This window comes from Carettochelys insculpta, chromosome 26 (genome assembly GCF_033958435.1).
Source record: "Carettochelys insculpta isolate YL-2023 chromosome 26, ASM3395843v1, whole genome shotgun sequence".
Classification (NCBI taxonomy): Eukaryota; Metazoa; Chordata; order Testudines; family Carettochelyidae; genus Carettochelys; species Carettochelys insculpta.
The window spans coordinates 2,187,395-2,208,710 of NC_134162.1; the positions used below are offsets into that span (position 1 = coordinate 2,187,395).

The 21,316-nt window shown below is 58.6% G+C and overlaps 2 protein-coding genes across 2 annotated transcripts; one reads left to right on the forward strand and one right to left on the reverse strand.

Moving 5' to 3' along the window:
* Positions 1 to 2,949: 2,949 nt before the first annotated feature.
* Positions 2,950 to 11,602, reverse strand: PSRC1 (proline and serine rich coiled-coil 1). Its single transcript, XM_074977243.1, has 7 exons — positions 11,413 to 11,602; positions 9,546 to 9,602; positions 7,784 to 7,841; positions 6,604 to 7,129; positions 5,002 to 5,155; positions 3,591 to 3,842; positions 2,950 to 3,032 (listed from the first exon to the last, which is right to left on the reverse strand). The coding sequence occupies exons 1-7, from the start codon at positions 11,600 to 11,602 to the stop codon at positions 2,950 to 2,952; spliced, it is 1,320 nt and encodes a 439-aa protein (XP_074833344.1).
* Positions 11,603 to 11,650: 48 nt separating this feature from the next.
* PPIL1 (peptidylprolyl isomerase like 1) lies at positions 11,651 to 19,780 on the forward strand. The gene is made up of 4 exons (XM_074977316.1): positions 11,651 to 11,775; positions 12,188 to 12,342; positions 13,781 to 13,849; positions 18,550 to 19,780. Exons 1-4 carry the CDS (start codon positions 11,720 to 11,722, stop codon positions 18,768 to 18,770), a joined length of 501 nt encoding a protein of 166 aa, XP_074833417.1. The 5' UTR covers positions 11,651 to 11,719; the 3' UTR covers positions 18,771 to 19,780.
* Positions 19,781 to 21,316: the final 1,536 nt, after the last annotated feature.

Consider the following 21,316-nt stretch of genomic DNA (forward strand, 5'->3'; position numbering starts at 1 on the left):
TAGCTGCACCACCCTATCAGCTCCCGTGAGAAGTGGCATCCAGGCCTGGGTCTCCGTTCAGCCCATGTCGCTGCCCAGGAGGTGACCCACCAGCCACTGTGGGTCCTTCGCGCTGACACATTTCTAATACAGGCACAGAGCCAGTCTCTAACTTCACACACGCAAGGCGCAGTCGGGTCACCAGCTGCCATCCGGCACCTCCCTTGGCTCAGGTTTTGGTGCAAAGGTAATACAAACGGTTTTCACAGTTAAAAGTCCAGTAGCGTCATCCACCGCTCCCCGTTAGTGGTTCAGTGCCCAGCAACGGAGTACAAAGATACCTGCTCTTGACCAATCCTCCTCCCAGGAACAGGGCCCAGTGCCCCCCCACCAGGGTCACAGCATTTCCACGTGATCCCTGCACACACCAGCGCTTGTGGCCCGGCCATGGGGCAGGGTGAGCTGGGACCCCACGGCTCCTCTCACCTTGGGCTGGGCTGCTGCTGCTCAGCCGTATGCTCCCACCCTCCCTGGTTACACAGCCCGCCCACGCAGCTCGCAGCAGCACAGGACCAGTCACTTTGGTGCTGAGCAAAGGGCCACCCCACTGGGCTGCCACCCAGGATGGGGCAGTACAGAGCACGTGTTCCCATCTGGCTCAGCTGATGCTGGCTAGGCAGGCTGCAGATCCAGGAGCAGGGGGTGTGGTGGGTTCTGGGCCCTGGTGCTGGAGGAGGAAGGGGTTAGCTGTGGCAGAGGCCCAGGAAGCCTGCCCCCCACGGTGGGACGCCAGCCGAGGAGCCAGCCCCAGTGGCCCAGCTTTGTTTCACGCACTTGGAGGCGCTCACCGGGTTCTGCTGTCCATATTGCAACCCAGGCGGATTTTCACCCCACCTCCAGCACCTGTCCACCAGCAGCGTGAGATGAGGAGAGTGAGGCCCCTGGGCAGGGCATGCGTCCCAGCCCCACTGCAAACAGTGGGGACATGCGCACAGAAGTGACCCACTGCAGGAAACCCTCACTTGCTGGTCTGTCCCGGCTGGCTGCCCAGAGCCTGACCACCATTCCTCCAGCCTTCGGAAAGTTTGGTCCGACAGCAGCTTCCAGTGCAGGCATTTTTTGAGGCGACATCTCTAGTTTCCCAAGATGCTTTCTGGGGTTAGTTGAGAACCTGCCCTGCCCGAAGGGAGTGGTGAGTGAAATGCAGGCCTGGCGCCTCCAGGGAGTACCTCGTGCGCCTGCCTCTTGCTATTGCCCAGGCATCCTGGCAGGGCTGCCCTGGCTCTGCCCCAGGCCTGCATCGCAGCAGTGAACAGAAAGGAGCAGGGGTCCCATAGGGACACACTGAGTGGGGCTCCTTCCTGACCCTTGCTGGACCAAGCCTCCAGGAACGGCGCTCGCGTTATTTCAAACCCGTTTCTGGTCTTTGGTCTTCACAACCTGCAAAGCCCCCACGCACTCGCCATGCGCTGTGTGATGACCCTTCCTTTTGTAATGATTTGATAGCAGCCTTCAACTTCCTGAAGGGGGATTACAAAGAGGATGGAGAGAGGCTGTTCTCAGTGGTGTCAGATGGCAGAACAAGGAGCAATTGGCTGAAGTTATAGAGTGGGAGGGGGAGGTTGGATATTAGGAAAAACTCTTCCCCCAGGAGGTGGTGAAGCACTGGAATGCGTTGCCTAGAGAGGTGGTGGACTCTCCATCCCTAGAGGTTTTTAAGTCCCAGCTTGACAAGGTCCTGGCTGGGATGATTTAGTGGGGGTTGATCCTGCTTTGGGCAGGGGGCTGGACTCAGTGACATTCTGAGGTCCCTTCCAGCCCCGGGATTCTAACTTCCTGCCTGTTAACCTCACTGGGTCCTGTGCTACATGCGGGGTCAATCACAGGTCTCTGGTGACTCCCCACACCAGGCAGGAGCTGCCCCAGCCGCTTGGGCCGGGTGTTCTGCCCTTTTGGGCAGCAGGTCCATCCCCCGACTCATTGTTGTTGCTCTTTATCACTTTTGGAGCCATTTCCCATCACGCCCCACGAGCTCCCCTCTTGGCAAGGAGGCCAGTGGGGAGGGAAGGCGACCAGGGAGCTGGCTCAGCATGTGGGAATGGGAGGCACCGGGGAGAGGTAGCCCAACCCTACAGGGCGACGGGAGCACAGGGAAGGTTGGGGCAGGGCACCCAAACTACAACCCCCATAAGGCACTGTGGCCGCCTTTCTGGCTCAGACTGCTCTGGCTTCTGCTGGCCAAGGAAGCCCAGTTCCCGGCCTGCCCTGCTAGAACTGCTGAGCCTGCAAGGGTGCGGCTGCCCTTTGAGAGCAGGTGAGGCTGGAACACCCCAGCAACCTGCCCAGGCCACATGCCGGAGATCCGCTCAGCACCTTCCCCGCCACGACCGAGCAACCCAAGTAAAATGCACGACGCTCGCATGCGCGCCCAGACTCCAGGGGCTCACAAGCCGCCAGCGGAGCCGCGCTCCAGACCCCGCACGCAGGCAGCACACGCTGCAGAGGGGTGCCCAGGCCTGGCAGGACAATGGCCCACAGGCGGCAGCTGAGTCCAGGTTTGCCTCCACGAGGACGCTGGGGGTCTTGGAGCGTCTGGTCCCAAAGCGTCTCAGCGGAGCCCGTTGGCGCAGAGGAGGCGGAGTGGGGCAGGGTGTGCCGAGACGGGGAAGGCGGGTGTCTAGCTGTGGGCACAGCTGCCAAGGCCGTCCGGGGCACCGTCCACTGGCGGGCTGGGCCCTTGGTGCAGGGGGCGTTCTGGCCACAGCTCCAGGGGCTTGCAAGGGCACAGCGCCAGGCCACAGGATTGCCACTGAGCGGCTGCGGAGCAGAGGGTGGCTCCTGCCACAGGAGTCCTGCAGCGAGAGGGCAGCTGACCCAGGCTGGGCTCAGCCTGCTCCTGAAGTGTCCATGGGGCAAAGTGCCGGCAGGGACAGCTCTGACCTGCACCGCTGCTCCCACGCGCTGAGCACATCACCTCGGGGAGCTGGGCAAGGTCACCTTCCGCGGCAGTTGCAGCCGACTGCCTGGGGGCGCTGGACGCTGGGGGCCGGGCCCTGCGGGCAAAGGAAGATATCAGCAGGAAGCACAGGCCAGCCGAGCTGCTGGCGCACGCGAGCCACGAGCGCACAAGGACAAAGGGTGCTGCTGAGAGCTCTGTCCAGCACCAGCCATCGGCTGAGTGGAGCCCCGTGCCAGGTGGGGGACCCCAGGGACAGGTGGAGGCTCTTGGCCAGCTGCATGGGACGCCAGCCAGACTGTGGGGAGAGAGGGGACTGGCCGGTTGCACAGGGCCCTGGGGGAGGCAATTGGATGGCTGCATGGAGCCCCAGGCCAGGGTGGTGCAGCTGGCTGTGAGGGGTGCCAGGGCTGGGCGAGTGGGAGGGGAGGTGGGGGACCCAGCTGGCTGTGTGGGGCGCCAGGGCCGGGCGAGGGGAAGGGAAGGGAGGTGGGGGACCCAGCTGGCTGTGTGGGGCGCCAGGGCTGGGCGAGGGGAAGGGAAGGGAGGTGGGGGACCCCTTGCTGTGCGGAGGGCAGCTGGTGGAGCAGGTCCCTGGGTGCTCCAGCTGGGCAGGATCCCAGGGGCAGCTGCTGTGCCCACCCAGGGCTCTCACCTCTGTGTCCGGCTGCGCTGGACTGTCCCCTCCCGCCAGCTGGGCCTCGGCCCACGGGCTGCAGCTGGCTGGGCCGCCTGGGCACCCCGGCCACGCTCAGGGCAACACCACGGTGGGCCGGCTGGGGGATGGCACTGGGCACCAGGCGATGGCTGGAGGGCACGGGGGCAGGCGTGCCCCTGGCCTGGGAGGGGCGCGGCCCTGGGGCCAGCCTGCTGCTGGCTGCCTTGCCCCTGCAGGCCTTCGCCCCACCTGACAGGGCACAAAGGAAGGAGGAACCATCAGGGCTGAGTTCAGGCAGGTCCCAAGACAGCCCCCAGCCCACTGTCACCCCACTCCCACTCGCAGTCCCTCAGGGGCCCTGCTGTTACTGCCCCCTGCTCTCCGTCCCCAACGCCGACCACCTTTTAAAGCACCTGAGCCAGGCTTGGCTAGGGCAGAGAGTGAAGCAAGGTCAGGCCGAGGGCCTGGCTGTGCAGCTGAGCCCAGCACGCCTCCCTCCCCACGGAGATCAGACCCCCAAGCTCGCTGCCCTCGGAAAACTGACACGGGTCTTGCCGCTGGGATCAGCTCTCAAGCCACAGCAAGGCAGCCACCTCTGGGGTGGAGTGTAGCAGCTGTCTCACGGCAGCATAGAACGGGGGGGGAAGCTGTCACCAGCTGGGGCCCTGGGGTGAGCTCAGGAAGCAAAGGCAGTGCCAGACACCCCTACACACACCCCCCCAGCTTGCCGTCCCCATCCCACGCCAGGTGTCACCGAGTGCTGACTGCTGACCAAGGGGTCGGATGCTTTGTCCAGAGCCTGCTGCTGCCATGACCACGTCCCCTGCCCTCTCAGCAGCTGATAACCGGCAGCCACAGGATGACAACCAGGGTCCGATTCTGCACCCCCTTTTCCTCCTCGGCAGCCACATGCCCAGGCAGCCACGAGCCACAGCAGAGCCTCTCCCGTGGCCCAGGGCCGTCACAGGGCCACGAAGGCGGCTGCCAGCGCTTGACCCCAGACCTGGCCGATGCGCGGTCCCCGAACGGGGCTCATGCATCAGCTGGTCCGTGCCAGAGACCAGCCAGCCCACCCCACGATACCCCCATTTGTTCTCTTCTCTGCACCAGGGGAGGCTCCTCCCAGGCAGGGCAGTAGGGGGCACTGGCTCCCTGCTGGAGGGTGGGAGCGGATGCTCTGGGATCCCTCACCAGGGAGCCGTGACGCAGGGCTCAGATCCACAGCCCGGGCTGCCGCCCTGCGGGATCCTGCTGAAGCTGGGGGAACAGCAGCCCCTGCCTGGCTGGGGGTAGAGGGCTGCCCCCAGAGTGCTCAGCACCGCAGCACCCGGCTCAGCTGCCTGGGCTGCCCTGCAGGGGGTGAAGTGGGTTGGGAGAGGAGTCCCATTGTCTGCCTGGATGCTCTTACCAGCAGCGGCTTCCTGGAGGGGCTCTGCTCTGCTGCGGGGTGACCGGGGCTCCTGTGCAGGGCGGGGCTGGGCAGGAGCCAGCCTGAGGCCCACTGGTCCTCTCGTCTCCACTGCAGGCGGCGCTTGGCTGTGGGGCAGGTCCAGGAGGCTCGGCTAGGGCAGAGAGGGTGACGTGTGGTCAGGCCGAGGGCCTGGCTGTGCAGCTGAGCTCAGCATGCCTGCCCCTGTGTGGAGATGGGAGCCCCAGCTGCCGCCCTCGGAAAACTGACAGGGGACTAACAGGCAGTGTCAGTTCTCAAGCCGCAGCAAGGCAGCCACCTCTGGGGTGGAGTGCAGCAGCAGTCCCACAGCAGCATAGAACGGGGGGGGCGGGGGCGGGAGGGATGCTCTCTCCACCTGGGGCCCTTTGGGGGGTTCAGGAGGCAGAAGACAGTGACAGACACCCCCACTGCCAACTCTCCAGCCACCGAGGTCATGGCCTCAGCACCAGGGCATCCTTAAGGACCACAAGTGGCCACATCCCACCTGAGCCACAGCCCTGGGCAGCTGTACTGGGCCCAGAACCCTGCAGGGACATGGGGCCAGCACAAAGGGAGATAGCACCCCCTGATAGAGCCCCCCAGTGCAGCGACCCCTGGGGAAGTGGGACCAGCGCTGACCCACAGCACAGAGACCCCCAGTGCAGCGACCCCTGGGGCAGTGGGACCAGTGCTGACCCATAGCACAGAGACCCCCAGTACAGCAACCCCTGGGGCAGTGGGACCAGTGCTGGCTCACAGCCAGAACCCCCTTTCTCACAGCCCCTCGTGGTCTCCCACCCGTGCTCAGCTGGCCGTGCCAGGCAGCCCAGCGCGTGACGGCAGTGATAGACGCCCTTCAGCAACCACCCAGTGCCCTACACGTGAGCAGCTGCTGCCTGCACTCCCACATGCCTGGCCCCTTCGAACAAGTTCCCCCAGAGCCGCTACCCGTGCCCCCAGCTCCTGCTGTGGCTGCTGCATGGGATCCCCGGGTCAGCTCCTGCCCTGGGTTCTCAGGCCCGGGGCCAGCCAGGCACCCTGAGATGGGCGTTTCTGGCCAGGAGGGAAAGGTGTTGCTCCCTGGCCTGCCACGGACGAACAGGAAGCCTCCCCCAGCGATGGGCAGGGTCCGAGCCAGCCCTTCCAGCAGAGCGGACAGTCTTGTTTGCTGACCCAGAGCTCCTTGATCTTACGCTTCGGAGGCCAAAGCCCCCTCACGGGACCGGGCTGCACTGCTGCCTGCCTGAGTCTGCAGACAGATTGGGCTGGCGCCTCTGCTGCTGCTCAGAGCTCTGGGCTGGCAGCTGCAGCTGGAGAGAGGACACATCCGGTCTGTTTCATGGCTCCACCTTGGAGCTGTGGGTAGGAGAGGAACTGACAGACACTGGATCGTGCTGTGCAGCCGCCGGAGTCATCAGGCTCCAGGCATGGAGGACGGGGTGCAGGGAGCAGGCCAGGTTTACAGCGGAAGGGGGGAAATGCTCCTTCCTTCTTCCAGAAGGACTCCAGACTAACCCCTACTTGTTGGGCTGGCCAGGGAGGGTAGAGCTCTGCGCAGACCCTGCCCAGGGGCCCACCTACCTTCTTGCTGTTCTGCGGTCTCCTTGTGGACGAGCCTGCGGGAGGCTTGCTGGGCGTGGCTTTCTTACAGAGCCGAGTGCTGCCGGCGGAGCAGCTGCCCAGCTTGTGTCGGAGGTGGCTGGGGGTCGGCATTGCCCTGGCGCCCGGGGAGGGGCAGAGCCCCGGCTCCACAGTGGGCAGCAGAGCCTTGACAGGGCTGTTCTTCACCACGAAGGTCTCGCGCCGTGGGCTCCGCGGGCTCGCCCGCTCCTTGTGCAACAGCCGTACAGGCGCCTGGGGCTCCCCCACTGGCTCCTGAGCCGTGGCCCCCGGTGGCTTGCAGCTGCTGTTCTTCGTCTCCCGCAGGCTGCACCTCTCCAGCTGCATGGCCAGCCGGTTGGCTTCCTTCCGGATCTCCTCCAGCTTCTCGGCGCTCAGGGGGCTCCAGCTCGCGCCCTCCCGCGGCTGCACATGCAGGTCGAGCCTTTGTGCCAGGCCCCTCTCCGCGGGCTGGCCCTCCTCCTGCTCCGAGAGCACCTCCTCCCGGCTGCGGGGCGAAGTCACAGTTACCAGGGCCTGGACGGAGCGCGCTCAGCGCCGCACGGCTGGTGCTGCGGCCGGCGGCAGGGGCAGTTTGTCTAGCCGGCAGCACCTCGGTTACTAACTGGAGCCGGGCACAGCCCGGCTGCCCCGCCTGGTAGGAACACACTCGCTGGGGCTTGACCTGCCCTTTGTATGTGTCCAACCTGGCAGCAGCCAATCGGATTTACCACTCCAGGGCCTGGCCCTGCGCGCACACCAGTAACCGTGTGCCCACAAGTGGTCCCAGTGAAGCGGGGTGGTTCACAGCTGTGTTGGCAGGGTCAGGCCCTTGGCCCAGAGGGATGTTCGTGGCTGAATGACACAAGGGGGAGGTGGGCGGAGAAGGCACCTTTTTGGCAAGTTAAGGCTGGAGCACTGTAAGCCCCGTGGTCCTGCCCTTCCCAGAGCCACACGTGGAGTGAGGGGGGAGGGCCAGGCAGGACAGCGTCCCAGCGCTCAGGTTTTGCTTAGCGCCATTGCTCAGCACCCCGGGGGGGCCCTCAGTGCACACAGCCACAAAGCGTCAAGCAACATGGACACTGGGCCAGACCCTCAGCTCTCGCCTTCACTGAGACCAGCTTGGCTAACACCGGCCGAGGCTCGGGCCCTTCAGTCTCACCTGTCTGAAGGAGAAGACAGGCCGAAGTCCAACTTCTCGTCAGAGATGAACGTTACATCTGGAAAGAAGCACCGAGCCGTTTGTTATGAACCAGCAATAGGTAGAAAGGACAGCGAAGAGCTCAATGACACATGCAGGGGAAGAGTCAACATGGGGTTTCTGAGGGTTATCTTGTCCTGCCAAGCTACTGGGGGCGTCAAAAACATATGTCGGCAAGGGGAGTGGGGTCCAGTGGTTATAGCACACTAAGATTTCCAGAAGCCCTTTGACAAGGTCCTCCTTGAAGACTCTTAAGCAAAGGAAGCTGTCATGGGAGAAGAGAAGGGTCCTCTCATGGGTTGGAAACTGGTTAAGAGACAGGAAACCAAGGATGGGAACGAACGGTCGGTTTCCAGAATAGAGAGGGGTAACTCGTGGTGTCCCCCAAGGGTCTGTAGTGGGACCAGCCCTGCTCCACCTAGTCACAAATGATCTCAGAGGGTGGCCAGCAGCAAGGTGGCAAAGCCAGAACATGGGACAAAATCAGTCGTTCAAAGCTGACCGTGAAGAGTTAACGGGGGATGGCTGAGGGAAAAAAAGGCAGCTGAAATTCCACGTTCCCAATGCAATCCAACGTACATCGGAAAACACCAGCCCACCTAGACAGACACAACGAGCTGTTAGCGCTCAAGAAAGATCTGGGAGTTAGCACAGCCAGGTCTCTGAAGACGTTCCCTCGGTGCGCAGCAGCAGCAGCAGGCACAAGGTCGGGGACGGAGAAGACAGTAAGTATTAAGACCCGCAGTACGCACATGTCCCTAACCCTCGGCCCAAAGCAGGGAGTGGGGACAAGGGCAGATCACCCGCTCATTGCCCTGTTCCGCTGGTCCCTTCTGAAGCAGCTGGCCCTGGCAGAGATGTAGTAAGGGCCTGGGAGAGACTGTGGCCAAACTGGAAGCCAGGACAACAGGCCGGGTGGACCTTCTTGTGGAACGAAGCAAGTGTATCTGGGCTCCTCCGCTTTGGTCGCTGGTTGGGGTGGGGACACTAGCTATGTGCTGCTGGGGCCCGGGGTCACGTGCCTTGAACATTCCTGAATTTATACTAGGGACTCGTCTGCACCGAGTCTTGTTTGCAGGCGAGCAGTGCGGCAGAGGCCGTGGCCTGGGGCAGACTGACGCACCAGCCCTGAGGTTAGCAGAATTACACCAATACCCAGCGGAGGACGTGGCCCGATTCTCAGAGGTGCTGAGCCCTCCCAGCCATTGTGCAGCAGGGGCTCTGCACTGCCCAAGCTGCAGCCCTGAGTGGCTTGGGGGGCGGGGGTCCCGCAAAGGCCACGTAGAGCCAGAGCCTCACTCACCCCTGGGCCTGGACTCTGCTCCCACGTGGTGTCAAAGGCAGTCATGTGGCACTGAGCAGAGACCAGGGTCAAGCCAGAATCCCGATGCTCGGGCCAGCTCCAGGCACGCCCCCTCGGACACCTGCCCCAGAGCTGCTCGCTTTGTCCTTTGCCTCCTAGTAGCACCTGTGGGAGCTGCCCCACCCCACCCTTCAGCCAGGCAAGCGTGTCCCGCTGCTCTCCAGCTACAAAGGGAACCGGCTGAGAGCTGCACAGGAGCCGGTGAAGGTCGTGCTACAGCAGCAGCGGGGGCATGGGAACCAATTCGAGCAAACAGGCCTCCTCCAGATTGAGCAGCGCGCTGAAAGCACCTCGCAGTGGAACACAGTCACGGTGCGAAGAAGTTACATCCCTGCCCAGCAGTCGCGTTCCGGCCCCTACCTCCTTCCTCTGCCAGCTCCATTGCCCCAGGACGTATCGAGGTGGACCAGGGACTGTCTGAAAGAGAAACAGGCACCAGGGTGAATGGGACCTCCGCCCCCGCCCCACGCGAACAGCCAGGGACGTCTGGACTCAGCCTGGATCGGCAGTGACAAGCCCCAAGCTGTGACATGCCTCCAACGAGAGGGCAAGCAGCGTGCTGACCACGAAAATCCACAGCCGCTGGGCAGAGATGCAGGAAGAGCCTGGGAGGTGCTGTGGTCAAAGGAGCACTCAAACCATTCCTCGCCCACTGCGAGGACTCCTTAGTACGGGGCAGGGCCAAGCCGACAGATCCAGCCCATGGATGCAGCCGGTCGGCCCCACCCTGCACCTCACTCCGCAAGCAGCCGCAGGGCCCTGTTTGCTTTTCAACGGCTACGATCATGGGGGGTGGGAGGGGAAGGGGTCAGGGGAGGAGGCTCGTGCTGCCCCCGCCCCCAGCACAATCCCATTGATTGGTTTATGGCCAGGCAGCATGGGGAGCACCCACCCACCTCCCCTCCCACTCACAGCTCTTCAGAGGCGCATGTGGCCCTGCCATGGCTGGGCGGGCAGGGAGCCTGCCTGAGGGTCAGCAGGGATGCTGGCCAGAGCCTGCCTCTGGCACCCTAGCCCCTCCCCCCATCCTCTCTCCCCCACCCCACATAACTCAAACCCTCTGCCCCCCCATCTCCCCCAGGGAAACCAGCCCTGAGTGGTGGGATCGCCTGGCCATGCAAGTGCAGGATGAGGACCAGCAACGCCTTCTTGGAACTGTGCTTTTATTAATAAAATAATGAAGTAGTTTATTAGGTGATGAGCTTTTATGAGTCAGACCCACGTCTCCCCATCTATAGAAGTGGGTCTGTCCCACGAAAGCTCATCACTGAATAAATTATTTTGTTAGTCTTTAAAGTGCTACAGGACTGCTGGCTTGTTTTTCATGTTCAAGCTCATGTCCCTGTTCAGCACCTCTGTTTGCCCACGTGAAAAACAAAGCTAATGGCGTGTGATTATTCAATGAGGTGTGAGGAGACTAAATTCACTCAGGGCTGTAGAATGCTTTGAAATCCTTGGTGAAAAGATGCCAGGGAGGTGTAACGCCCAGCTCCTACCCGCTGCCGCTTCTCATCATCAGCCCTCAAAGAACCCTGCCAGCGTGACCAGGATTATCACCCCCATTTCACAGATGGGGAAACTGAAGCACAGAAACGGGAAGCGTCTTGCCCGAAGTGATCCAGCAGGGCAGCGGCTGGACTGGGAAGCGACCCCCCCAGTCGCCCCAGCCCCGGGACAGCGCTGCGGCCCCTCGGTCCGAGTCCTTACGTGCTCCAGCCCACGCCGCACCCGTTCTCGGGAGACGGACAATCGCACCGACTGGGCCTCTGTGAGCGCGGCGTGGTGCAAAGAGAGGAGAGGCGCTGCGGGGAGGGGGAGGGGGGGCGGGGAGGGGGAGGGTAACCCCCCCCCCACTGCCTCCCTCCTCCCTGCTGTGCGCGGCGCTGCTGGCACAACGAACAATGCACTGGGGGACAATGGCTGTTTTCAGCCGGCGCGGGTGGGGTGGGAGCTGGGCTCGGGGCAGGGGGAAGGGCCGGGGGGGCACAGCCGAGCCGGCTCCCGATCTCCAGTTGCCACCTCCCGGCCTGTCGGGGGAGGGGTGCTCTGGGGCCGCCCCCCCGGCTGCGGGTGGTGGGGGCGGGGCTGGGGGCGGGGCTCCCCGCGCTGCGGTCTGTGGGGGGGGCAGCGCTGTGCTGGCCCTGCCCCACCCCCGGCGCCAGCAGCCCGTTCGGGGGGGCGGGGCACGCGGGGGAGGGGGGGACAGAGCGAACCGAGCCGCGGTTACCTGGGTAACAACGCCCCGCCCCCGCCGCCCGCTCGCCGCAGTCCGGCCGAGGCGCCGCGTCCCGCGCGCAGCGCTGCCTGGGCGCACGCGGCACGGCGGGGGCGGGGCTCCGTTCGAAAGAGCCGCGTGACCGCCCCGCGCGCGGATTGGCGGCCGAGCGGCCCGAGCGGGGCCCGAGCCCAGCGCGCATTGGCTGCGCGGCGCGCGCGGCCCCGCCCCGCGGGGGCAGGGAGCGGGTTGGCTGCCCCAGCGGAAGTGCGTCACGCGCGGCTGGTACCCCGGCGGAGCGTTCCGGGCTGCGGGCAGCATGGCCGCCGTGCCCCCCGACTCCTGGCAGCCGCCCACCGTCTCCATGGAGACCACGTGAGGGGCGGGCGCTGTTCGCAGGGGGCCCGATGGGGCCTGGCGGGGGGGGCGGTTTGCAGGGGGCCCTGCTCGGCGGTGGGGTGCAGCGGGGAGGCGATGGGGCTTAGCTGTGGGGCGATCATAGGGGGAGGGGCCCGGCCCGGCCCGGCCCAGCTCGGCTCGGGCAGGGCCCGGCTCTGGGGGCGGTTTGCGGGGGGCAGGGCCCGGCTGTGGGGGCAGTTGGTAAGGGGCGGGGTGGGGCGGGGCCCGGCTCTGGAGGGGCACAGGGGCCCTGGGGGCTGTTTGCAGGGGGCAGGGCGCAGCTCTGGGGGCACAGGGGCCTGGTGGCCATGCCTGGTTCTGAACAGCGCCTGCAACTGGCCCCGGCTGCACCGTGGTGGTGCTGAGCCCCGGGCTCTGTCTGCTGCAGCATGGGCACTATCGTCCTGGAGCTGTACTGGAAACACGCGCCCAAGACCTGTAAGAACTTCGCCGAGTTGGCCCGGCGAGGGTATTACAACGGCACCAAGTTTCACAGGGTCATCAAGGACTTCATGATCCAGGGGGGCGACCCTACAGGGACCGGTAAGGACGACTTTAGTTGTTGTGGTCTTCATTCCCCGTCTGTAAAAGCAGAACTAATAGTACAAATTTAACCTCTCTAATCCACGCACCCTCTGGACCTGACCAGTGCAGAATGAGAGAATTTGCTGGATAATGGGAGAGCAATATTGTCTAGCGGCGTTACCAGCACTCCCGCTGCTTTCTGGGCTCTTGGAAGACATTTTAGGGGTAAACTAGAGCTAAATAACAGCACAGAACATCAGAGCCAGGACCAGTGGTTGTACACAAACTTAGGAAACAATGGGAAATGTGACAACACCCATGATAAGTGATTGTTTGGCTAATAAAATCATGCCGGATCATGGATGTTGCTGGACAAGAGAGCTCTGAATTAGAGATGTTCAGCCTGTACGTGCTACCTCACAGGATTGTGAGAGATTAAATGCATTAAAGATTGTGAAATGCTTCAATTCTATGGCAGTGGGTCCTATTAGATACCTCACTTGAAAACAAGCTATGTGAAAGTGGTACTAGGCCACACACCCCATGGTCCCAGTTTCTTCACTTGAAGGTTTCTACAACATAAATACATAAACTTCAAAGGGTAGTATTTATTCTTAATAAGAAAATAAATATCATACTTGCCTAGTATAACTTCATGGCACTCTCAGCTTCCAAGCTGTGCTGCAACTCTGGTCATCCCATCTTAAAAAGAGTATCATGGGATCATGAAAGATTAGGGTAGGAAGAGACCTCAGAAGGTGTCTAGTTCAACCCCTTGCTCAAAGCAAGACTACCCACAACTAAATCATTCCAGCATGGCCTTAAAAAACTTTTATGAATGGAGATTCTACCACTCCCTAAGCAACCCAGTCCAGTATTTAATCACCCTCCTAGTAATATATTGTAATATATTGGACTTGTAAAATATATAGAGAAAGGCAACAAAAATTATTACAGGTATGGAACTGCTTCCGTACGAGACTGTTCAACTTGGAAAAGAGACAATGGGAGGAGAGGGGTGGTACTATTCTAGAGGTCTGTGAAATCACGATGGTATGGAAAAAGTGAACAGGCAGTGTTATTTACCCTTCACATAACACTATAACCAGTGCTCACCAATGAAATTCACAAATAGCAGGTTTAAAATAAATGTAAGGAAGCATTTCTTCACACAGCACAGTCAACCTGTGGAACTCATTGCCCGGGGACATTTGGAAGATGATGTTTTGAGCCACTCTGGCCATTCTTAGTCATTGGCCACACCAGTGCTCTGATGCTGGCTGGTAACTTACACATCTGTGTCCCTAGTCTTTACCTCTAAACATCACATGCCGCCAGTAGAATTGAGTGCACCCTCTCCTAGTTTGTTGGCTGGCACTTGTATGACAACGAGAGTGGTCTTGAACATGTAATGTGGCTGTCTGAATTGACATATCTGCTTTTCTCCACTGCGCAGGCAGAGGGGGTGCATCCATCTATGGGAAGCAATTTGAAGATGAACTTCATCCGGAACTAAAATTTACAGGTAAGAGCCATTTGACAGACTTGTGTGGATGTTTTTCTTGTGTTGACCTTGCATGTTGGGCAGACCACCAGTTTAGGACTCAGTCCCACCGTCTGTAGGCTGAAGTCAATGGGAGTGTGGGTGGAGTGAGGGCTGCAGGCATGGTAGCTCTTAATGACAAGTAAAGCATTAAAGAGGCTGTAAAAAAGTAACAACTGACGAGGATCACTGGGCGGACGAATGAACAATAATATGGTAGTCTCTTCTCTTTGGATAAATGTAATGAAGGAGCTATGAGCGCAGAATTGTGCGGCAGCTGTCCTGTTTTCAGCTAAGACGCCTCATCCCAGTGATAGTTAATCAGTGATCTAACACCAGCAGAACTCCTTGTGCTAAATCGCAGAGTCCAAGGGCTGAGTGATGTTTGCCTCTTTGAAATTATTCTGTGTGTTAGGTAAAGCCCAGTTACAAACACAATGTTCTGAACGGCCAGGAGCACAATGTGGGGATAGGCAACCTGTGCAACACAGCTAAACTCAGGGCCAGCCTTAGGAAAAATGACACCCTGCCCCGGGCATGGTTCCCCTGCACCCCATCCTGTGCCCCCTTTGTCATTAACCCCTTCCCCCTCCTGCAGCCTCACTGTGCACCCAACCTCCACATTTTACCATCTTTACCCCAGCCCCTGCACTGCCTTTCCACCTGTGCCCCCAGCCCTATGCTGCCAGGGTGTCTGCCACACTGCCCAGTACCCTCCACCCCCTTATGCCCAGCAGCTCTCACCCAGAGATCTCCCTGTGCTCAGTGTCTCTCTCACAGCCAACCCCACAACTTCCCAGCACCCCGTATTCCTGAGGGCATTCAGCACCAAAGACATTAAAATTCTGTGCACAATATTATAAAGTTCTCACACACGCAAGCCTGCTCGCCACGACAAGGGGATGCTCAGGAGAGTAGGGAGTCGCTGTAGGACTTAAGCTTAGGTGAGCCGTGCACAGAGGAAGACACCCGTGCATGATTCTTTTAATGTGGGGGGACTGTTGCGCTGCAGCCACCATCTAGTTCTTGATGGATAGAAAACTCGGGCCCAATGGCGTGGAATGCACAACAACTGGGAGTCTCCTGTCTGCTGCAGCCTTCATCTGCCTTCACAGCTGCTGAAGCATCACCCTTGCTATCCTCCACCTCTTCTGCCATTGAGGACTTTTAGGAAGGTTCTTTGTCTGAACGCTCCCCCTTGATCGTGCTGCCTCGGGTGACCCTGCTGCGAGTACGAGAGTCCCTGCAGCATCGCCCTCAGGTTGGTTGGAACACACAACATTGACGGCGAGCTTCTATAGAATGAATGGGAAGCTCTTCAACCTCAGGAGACTGAAGGCTTGAAAGGAAGACCTCCAGTGCACAGATGACGGAATGGTTGTTGCTCTTTCTCCCACAGCCCTTCAGATCATCTGAAGTGCCTTTGCTGAAGCATATGAGACTCTTAGCCTCACACTGAACATCAAAAAGACTGAGGTGCTCCACCAAACTTCACTGACAGGACAGGCTCCTGCACCTTCTATTGAAGTCAGTGGAGAACTGCTGGAAAAGGTGGAGCATTTCCCATACCTTGGAAGTCATCTTTCCACTGAAGTCAGCATTGATGGGGGAGATCCCGGTATTGTCTGAGCCGTGAAAGCTCTGCTCTCACCCACGTGAGACAAAGGGTCGTAGAACTGGGGCATCTATCCCAAGAAAACACTCCTTGTATACCATGCAGTGTCTGTTCCAGAGCTACTGTAGACATGTGAAACCTGGACAACATACAAGCATCATTTGAATGCACTTGAACGATATCATCAACGCTGCCTCAGGAGAATCCTAAATATCTCTTTGAAGGACAGGCGTGCGACCACTAGTGTCCTGGAAGAGGCGAACACAACCAGCACTGATGTCATTATCATTCATCAACAGCTTTGCTGGATTGGTCATGTGGTTCGGATGTCTGATCAGCGCCTGCCAAAACAGATTCTTTTTTCTGAATTGGAAGAAGGACAGAGGCACGTTTGGGGCTGGTGGAAACAATATAAGGACGTGCTGAAGGCATATGTGAAAAAGTGAAGCATTGGTATTGATGTTTGGGAGAACCTTGCCCACGACTGTCCCCAGTGGAGAGGCATCTGATGAAGTGAATCTGTGGTCACGAAAGCTCATGCTCAAAACTTTTCTGTTAGTCTATAAGGTGCCACAGGACCCTTCGTTGGAGTGGAGAGTGGTAATCCACGAGGTGGGGCGCAATTGGAGAGGTCCCATCGCAGTGCAGACAGACTGGCAGAGAAGAAGAAAAGAGCAGAAAACACTGCCCCCCACCCCCCAACAGCTACCAACACCTGCTCCTCTGCAGTAAGATCTGCGGTTCCAGTGATGGGCTGATCAGCCATCATCAGGCTCACCAGTAGGAGGGTGCCGTGAAGGTATCCTACTCGTTATCAAGTGACCACCAAGAATTATAAAATTCTGCACGTTTTATTTGTCAGATGGGAAGGCTCCAGCGTGGCAGTGGCTGTGTGGAGGTGGGCGCTCACCTTTGCAGCCTTCCCCTGCTAGTGTGGGCACTTGGGAGGCAGATGTCTCTGGGTGCATGGCAAAAGGCCACAGGGAAGCATTTAACATGATGGCTGGGATGGCAACCATGGTCCAAAATCCACATGAATGACAAAAACGAACTAGCCAATACTAACGACTGAGTCCAGCCCTCATCCAGGCCCTTTCCTGCCACTGCCTCTGGGCCATCTCCCCGCAAATGGCCTTTTGTTCCCCTGAAAACAGAGCCTCTCTGGAGGCCTGAGAAGTAGAGGTGCGTGGGAAGTGCAGTATAACAAGAGAAGGAATTCTCTGTAGGCACCAGGCTTTTTTTGCCCCGATTTACACACCTGATTGCCACACCTGGGTCTGTGGGATTACACCGGGTGTAACTCAGCACACACTTTCAGCAGTGGGCCTGGAGCCACAAGCCAGCCAATTCTCATTTTGACCAGCGGCTCTCGTTTTGGGTTATTTAAGGTAGTTTGTAATGCTCTTTCCTGGGGTGAGGAAGAATGTGCTGCATTCTTGATGAGACCTTTAAAATCTCCCTCAGCTCTACACTGCTCAGCGCTCTCCCTTGTGCAGAATGCCCCCAGCTCAAGAGGCGGCCCTGGCCCCACTTGGCTCGATAAGCAAAATATCCTGTCCCTTTGCCGCTGATAAAACTTTTCCATTACTCCAGTCTCATCAAGAGCGAGTTTATCTTCCCTGCTAAGAGTTTTCTCCCTCCCCTGCATTTCGCAGTCCTGAGTGCTGCTTTTCTCTGCCCAGCACATTCCCCTGCCCCCCGGTCCCCCATTTTTTTCCCCCTCGAAGTGAGAGTTTCCTGGTGACAGGTATGTTGTTAATCATGGGCAGGAACAAATGCCACTTCCTTTACCTGTCCCTTCTCCCCAGCTCCCTCTCACCCTCCCAGCCCACACCTGCTGCAGCTCTCTGCTGGGGAAGCAGGGAGAGGGAAAACGTCCAAGGGGAAGCTTGGCAGCTAGGCTGCAGCTTCAGAGCAGAGGCAAGCAGAGTGGAATGGCGAGCACAGAGGTCTCGGGGAGCTGCTGGTGGGGTGAGGCAGGACACGGCACATGGACAGAAGAGGGGAAAGGTGCAGGTGCAGTGTGGGGCAGATTGGAACAGCTGCTCACCCTACCCCCCAAGGGCTGCCAGCCTGCTTTTCGCTTGGGCAGGGGGGTGCCAAGAGGCCCTAGCTCACTGCTAGCTCATGCAGCAACGAAGGGTCCTGTGGCACCTTATAGACTAACAGAAAAGTTTTGAGCATGAGCTTTCGTGAGCACAGACTCACTTCATCACGAAAGCTCACGCTCAAAACTTTTCTGTTAGTCTATGAGGTGCCACAGGACCCTTCATTGCTGTTACAGATCCAGACTAACACAGCTACCCCTCTGATACTTACTAGCTCATGGGGTTAGAAGATGAACACTCCACTCCGCTCTCTTCCCTTCACAGCACCGACCCCCCCCCCCCCCACACACGTGCTCAGCTTCCCCACTCACCTCAGCTTCTAGTTACACCCCCCCCCCACGCACAAACGTTCCCAGCCTGGTTCCCCTGATCACTCACATGCGACACTCCTGGCCCAGGCCTGTACCTGCTGGAGAGCGAGTAGCATAGACGGGGGGGGGCCTGTCCTGTCCGTCCGCACTGGGCTCCCCAGGAGCAGGGACAGGGCTAGCTGAGGAGTGAGTGGGCAGAGGGAAGGGGGTGCGAAGGAGGGTGCTGCAGCTAGTGAGAAGTCTGAGCCTCTTGCAGCGCACCCTGGATCCAGTGCCCTGGGCGTGGGCTCAGTTTGCCTGGCCCTAAGGCCAGCAGTGGCTAATCTAGTCATACAGTATAATTCAGCTCATAAGAACCTCGCATGCAAGGGCTCCCTTCCGTTATTGCTGGAGTTACAATACGCTGGAATCCCAGTGCACTTAGGAGGGCAGTACACAGAGGAAGATGCCCACTGAGCTCACAAAGGACATTTCATAGGAGCAGAGAGCAACTGGAAGAACCTTTCCACTGTATTTAATTTCATGTTTGAGTCTGGTAATAAGCCCCATGATTGGCTCCTTCATTCCTGCCTGAAGGAATCTGAGTTCATTTTGGTTTGAACAGGAACTCTAAGAGCAGGTTACTAACTCGTGTCCTTTCTTACAAAGGTGCAGGGATCCTTGCCATGGCTAACGCTGGCCCAGACACGAACGGCAGTCAGTTCTTTGTAACCTTGGCGCCAACCCAGTGGCTAGATGGGAAGCACACAATCTTTGGCCGTGTCTGCCAAGGGATCGGGATGGTGAACAGAATGGGCATGGTGGAGACAAATGCCCAGGATCGCCCAGTAGACGACGTGAAGATCCTGAAGGCTTACCCCTCTGGTTAGGCCAGGGATGAGACGGTTGCGAGCTCTTGGCACATTGGATTGTCCCTGTCATTCCGGGGAACGCCAGCCAGTGGCTGGCCCCAACATTTACCCACTTTAAGGTCTCTTTGAGGCAGAGCTTTTGGTCTCTTTACAGAGAATTGGATTTGAAAATCTCTGCAGTTGCCCAGGAATCAAACTGAGAGCTGACAGTGCTGTTTCTCCTGAGTTGCCTCGTGCTGCGCAGGGGAAAGAGTTTCAGAGCAGGCTGGCCTGGCCTGAAATTAGCCCCAGTGAACCCTGTTCTGCTTGGTGTTGTCAGGGTGCAGGATGAAACATGCAACCCCTTCTCTGCCCCTTCTGCTTGGGAAGGGAAGTGTTCCATGCAAAGGCCTCACAGAGCCACTGGCTGGCATGCTGTGCTTGCTCACAACTGCATGGCAGACCAGTGTGCAGGACGGCTCTTGGGTCTCTGCAGCAGGGGGGCCAAGACAGGGTTGCAGCCCCTTCTCCTGTAAGGGTGAGGGAGTTGGCACAGTGAGATGAGAGTGACTCTATTCAGGAGAGTCTAACAGCCAGCACCCTCCTTTGTCAGTAAACGTTGAGCCTTGCCAATGCGAGCATCACCGGTAACGCGCTCTGCGAGCTGGGTGACCAGCAACTTCGTTTTGTTACCGTCAAAAGCCGACAGGACAGGATTAATGTGCCAAACTGAGCTAGAAATACAGGAGTGGGAGCTTCTTCCCCAGTGCCCAAGAGCCTTTTACAGCAGAGGGGGCTACCGGCAAGCTCGTGTCTTTCTAGAACTTGTAAGCAAAAGCCCCAGCTTCGGGGGCAGGGCAGACTCTTCCATGGCCTCCAGAGTGGTGGAATCTTCCCTCAGAGAACTGAGTTTCTACAACATCTCATCTCTCCACGTAAAGTTCCTTATCACAGGAGACTTGTTGCATGGAGACGGGCGTACGAGTGCATGTAAGACCGGTGTGCTCTTGTATGCTCTGGGTAATACAGGGATTTCCTTAAGCAAACAATCTGAAATCCTTCTGTACAGCTTCTTTTAAAGGGGGAGAACATTTTCACTGCAATAGTGCTTTTGGGATCTGCCTCAAAGGCCACTGAAAGTATCTGCCACGGTGTGCTTCTCTGCTGGAGAAACTTAATAGCTTCCAGGGCCTCTGGCAGAAGAGGCTCTCTGGGGCAGGGCCAGCGATCTGAAGCCAGCAGGTAAACAAGCAACAACTGGCGTGTTCAAGGGGACTGCTCTTGCAATGACCTGAGGCGAGCTCACTGCCGCCATAATTTCTGTCCCTGGGAGGGCCAGTTGGGTAGAAAGGTGCCTGGTTTCGCTGAGTGTGTGAAGGTGAGCTCGTTGCTTCCAAGAAATCTCTCCGCTCCCTTGGAGTACCCTGCAAAGGTGTGTGACTCCCTGTAGGGGCCTTTGAATTCTAGAGGGGATTGCCCTTTGGTTGCTGTAGTTCTCCAAAGGAGCCTTGAGGTCCTTTGCTCACTCGCCAGCCTTCACAGCTCAGTCTGTGCTAGGCCAGGAAGAAAATTCTCTGGTTTTCTTCCTCCTCAATGCACAAGCAGCTGTTGCACTGACCTTCCCCTTGGGCACTGGTGTGTCAGTTCTGCTAGCTGGGCACCTACTTTTCTGGGCCCTCAGGAGTTAATAAGGGCTCTGTGCAGCGGAGTGGACTTAGGATCTGTCTGCCGCAAGAGGCTGTGTAGATGGCACAGTTGTGTAAGGAGGCAGCTGAGGAAGGAGCTCTCCCTTCTGGGCCCGGGGTGGGCGGTGGTCACAAACAGTCTGCTCTTCTCACAGCTACCGACAGGCTGAGATGACACCTTTTCCATAGCAGTGACCTCTGACACTGCTAATGCATCACTGGGCTGTACCCTGAGCACTGCAGTCCCAATATACACCTGGATGCCTGATTGGCCAGAGGTGGAAGGCCTTAAACTCCACTCGGCAGCATTCCTGTCTGCAGCGCAGCCTCCCAGCCAGTGCGTGCATTTCTGATCCAGACGGGTTACACCTTTACATCTGTGTGCTTTACTAAGGGAAACGAGCAAATAATTATAATCAGTGAATCAAAGTGAATGTTTCACGTCAGCCTGAACGTTCAATAAGGCCTAAATGAAAGTGACTAGCGCTTAAGTTCCCACTCACCTACATCTCCTGAAAATGAGATCAGTCTCACTTCGGTCTAACTGGCCTTCAGGCATTTAAAAGGAGATGATCCCATCCTGTCCCTCATGTTTGTTCGTAGACTGCGAGAGGGACAAGTTTTCTGGTCTGTTCAACTCTCACATGGAATCAGTTACTCCTGTGCTGTTACACAAGGCGACTGCTGTCAAAAGCTGCTTTACCTGTTCATCTGCTGCCGGTTTCGGATGCGGAACGAGTGACACCGCCCCCCCCCCCCCCCAATTTTTTTTTTCTTTTAAGCACCAGCAAATATGTTGTGCTTGAGTGGTTCACCTGCAGTCCTGATCTGTATCACGGTTAATATGATTGATGGGTGATTATAGCATGCTCATATCATAGCAGCAGCATCTACCCTGGT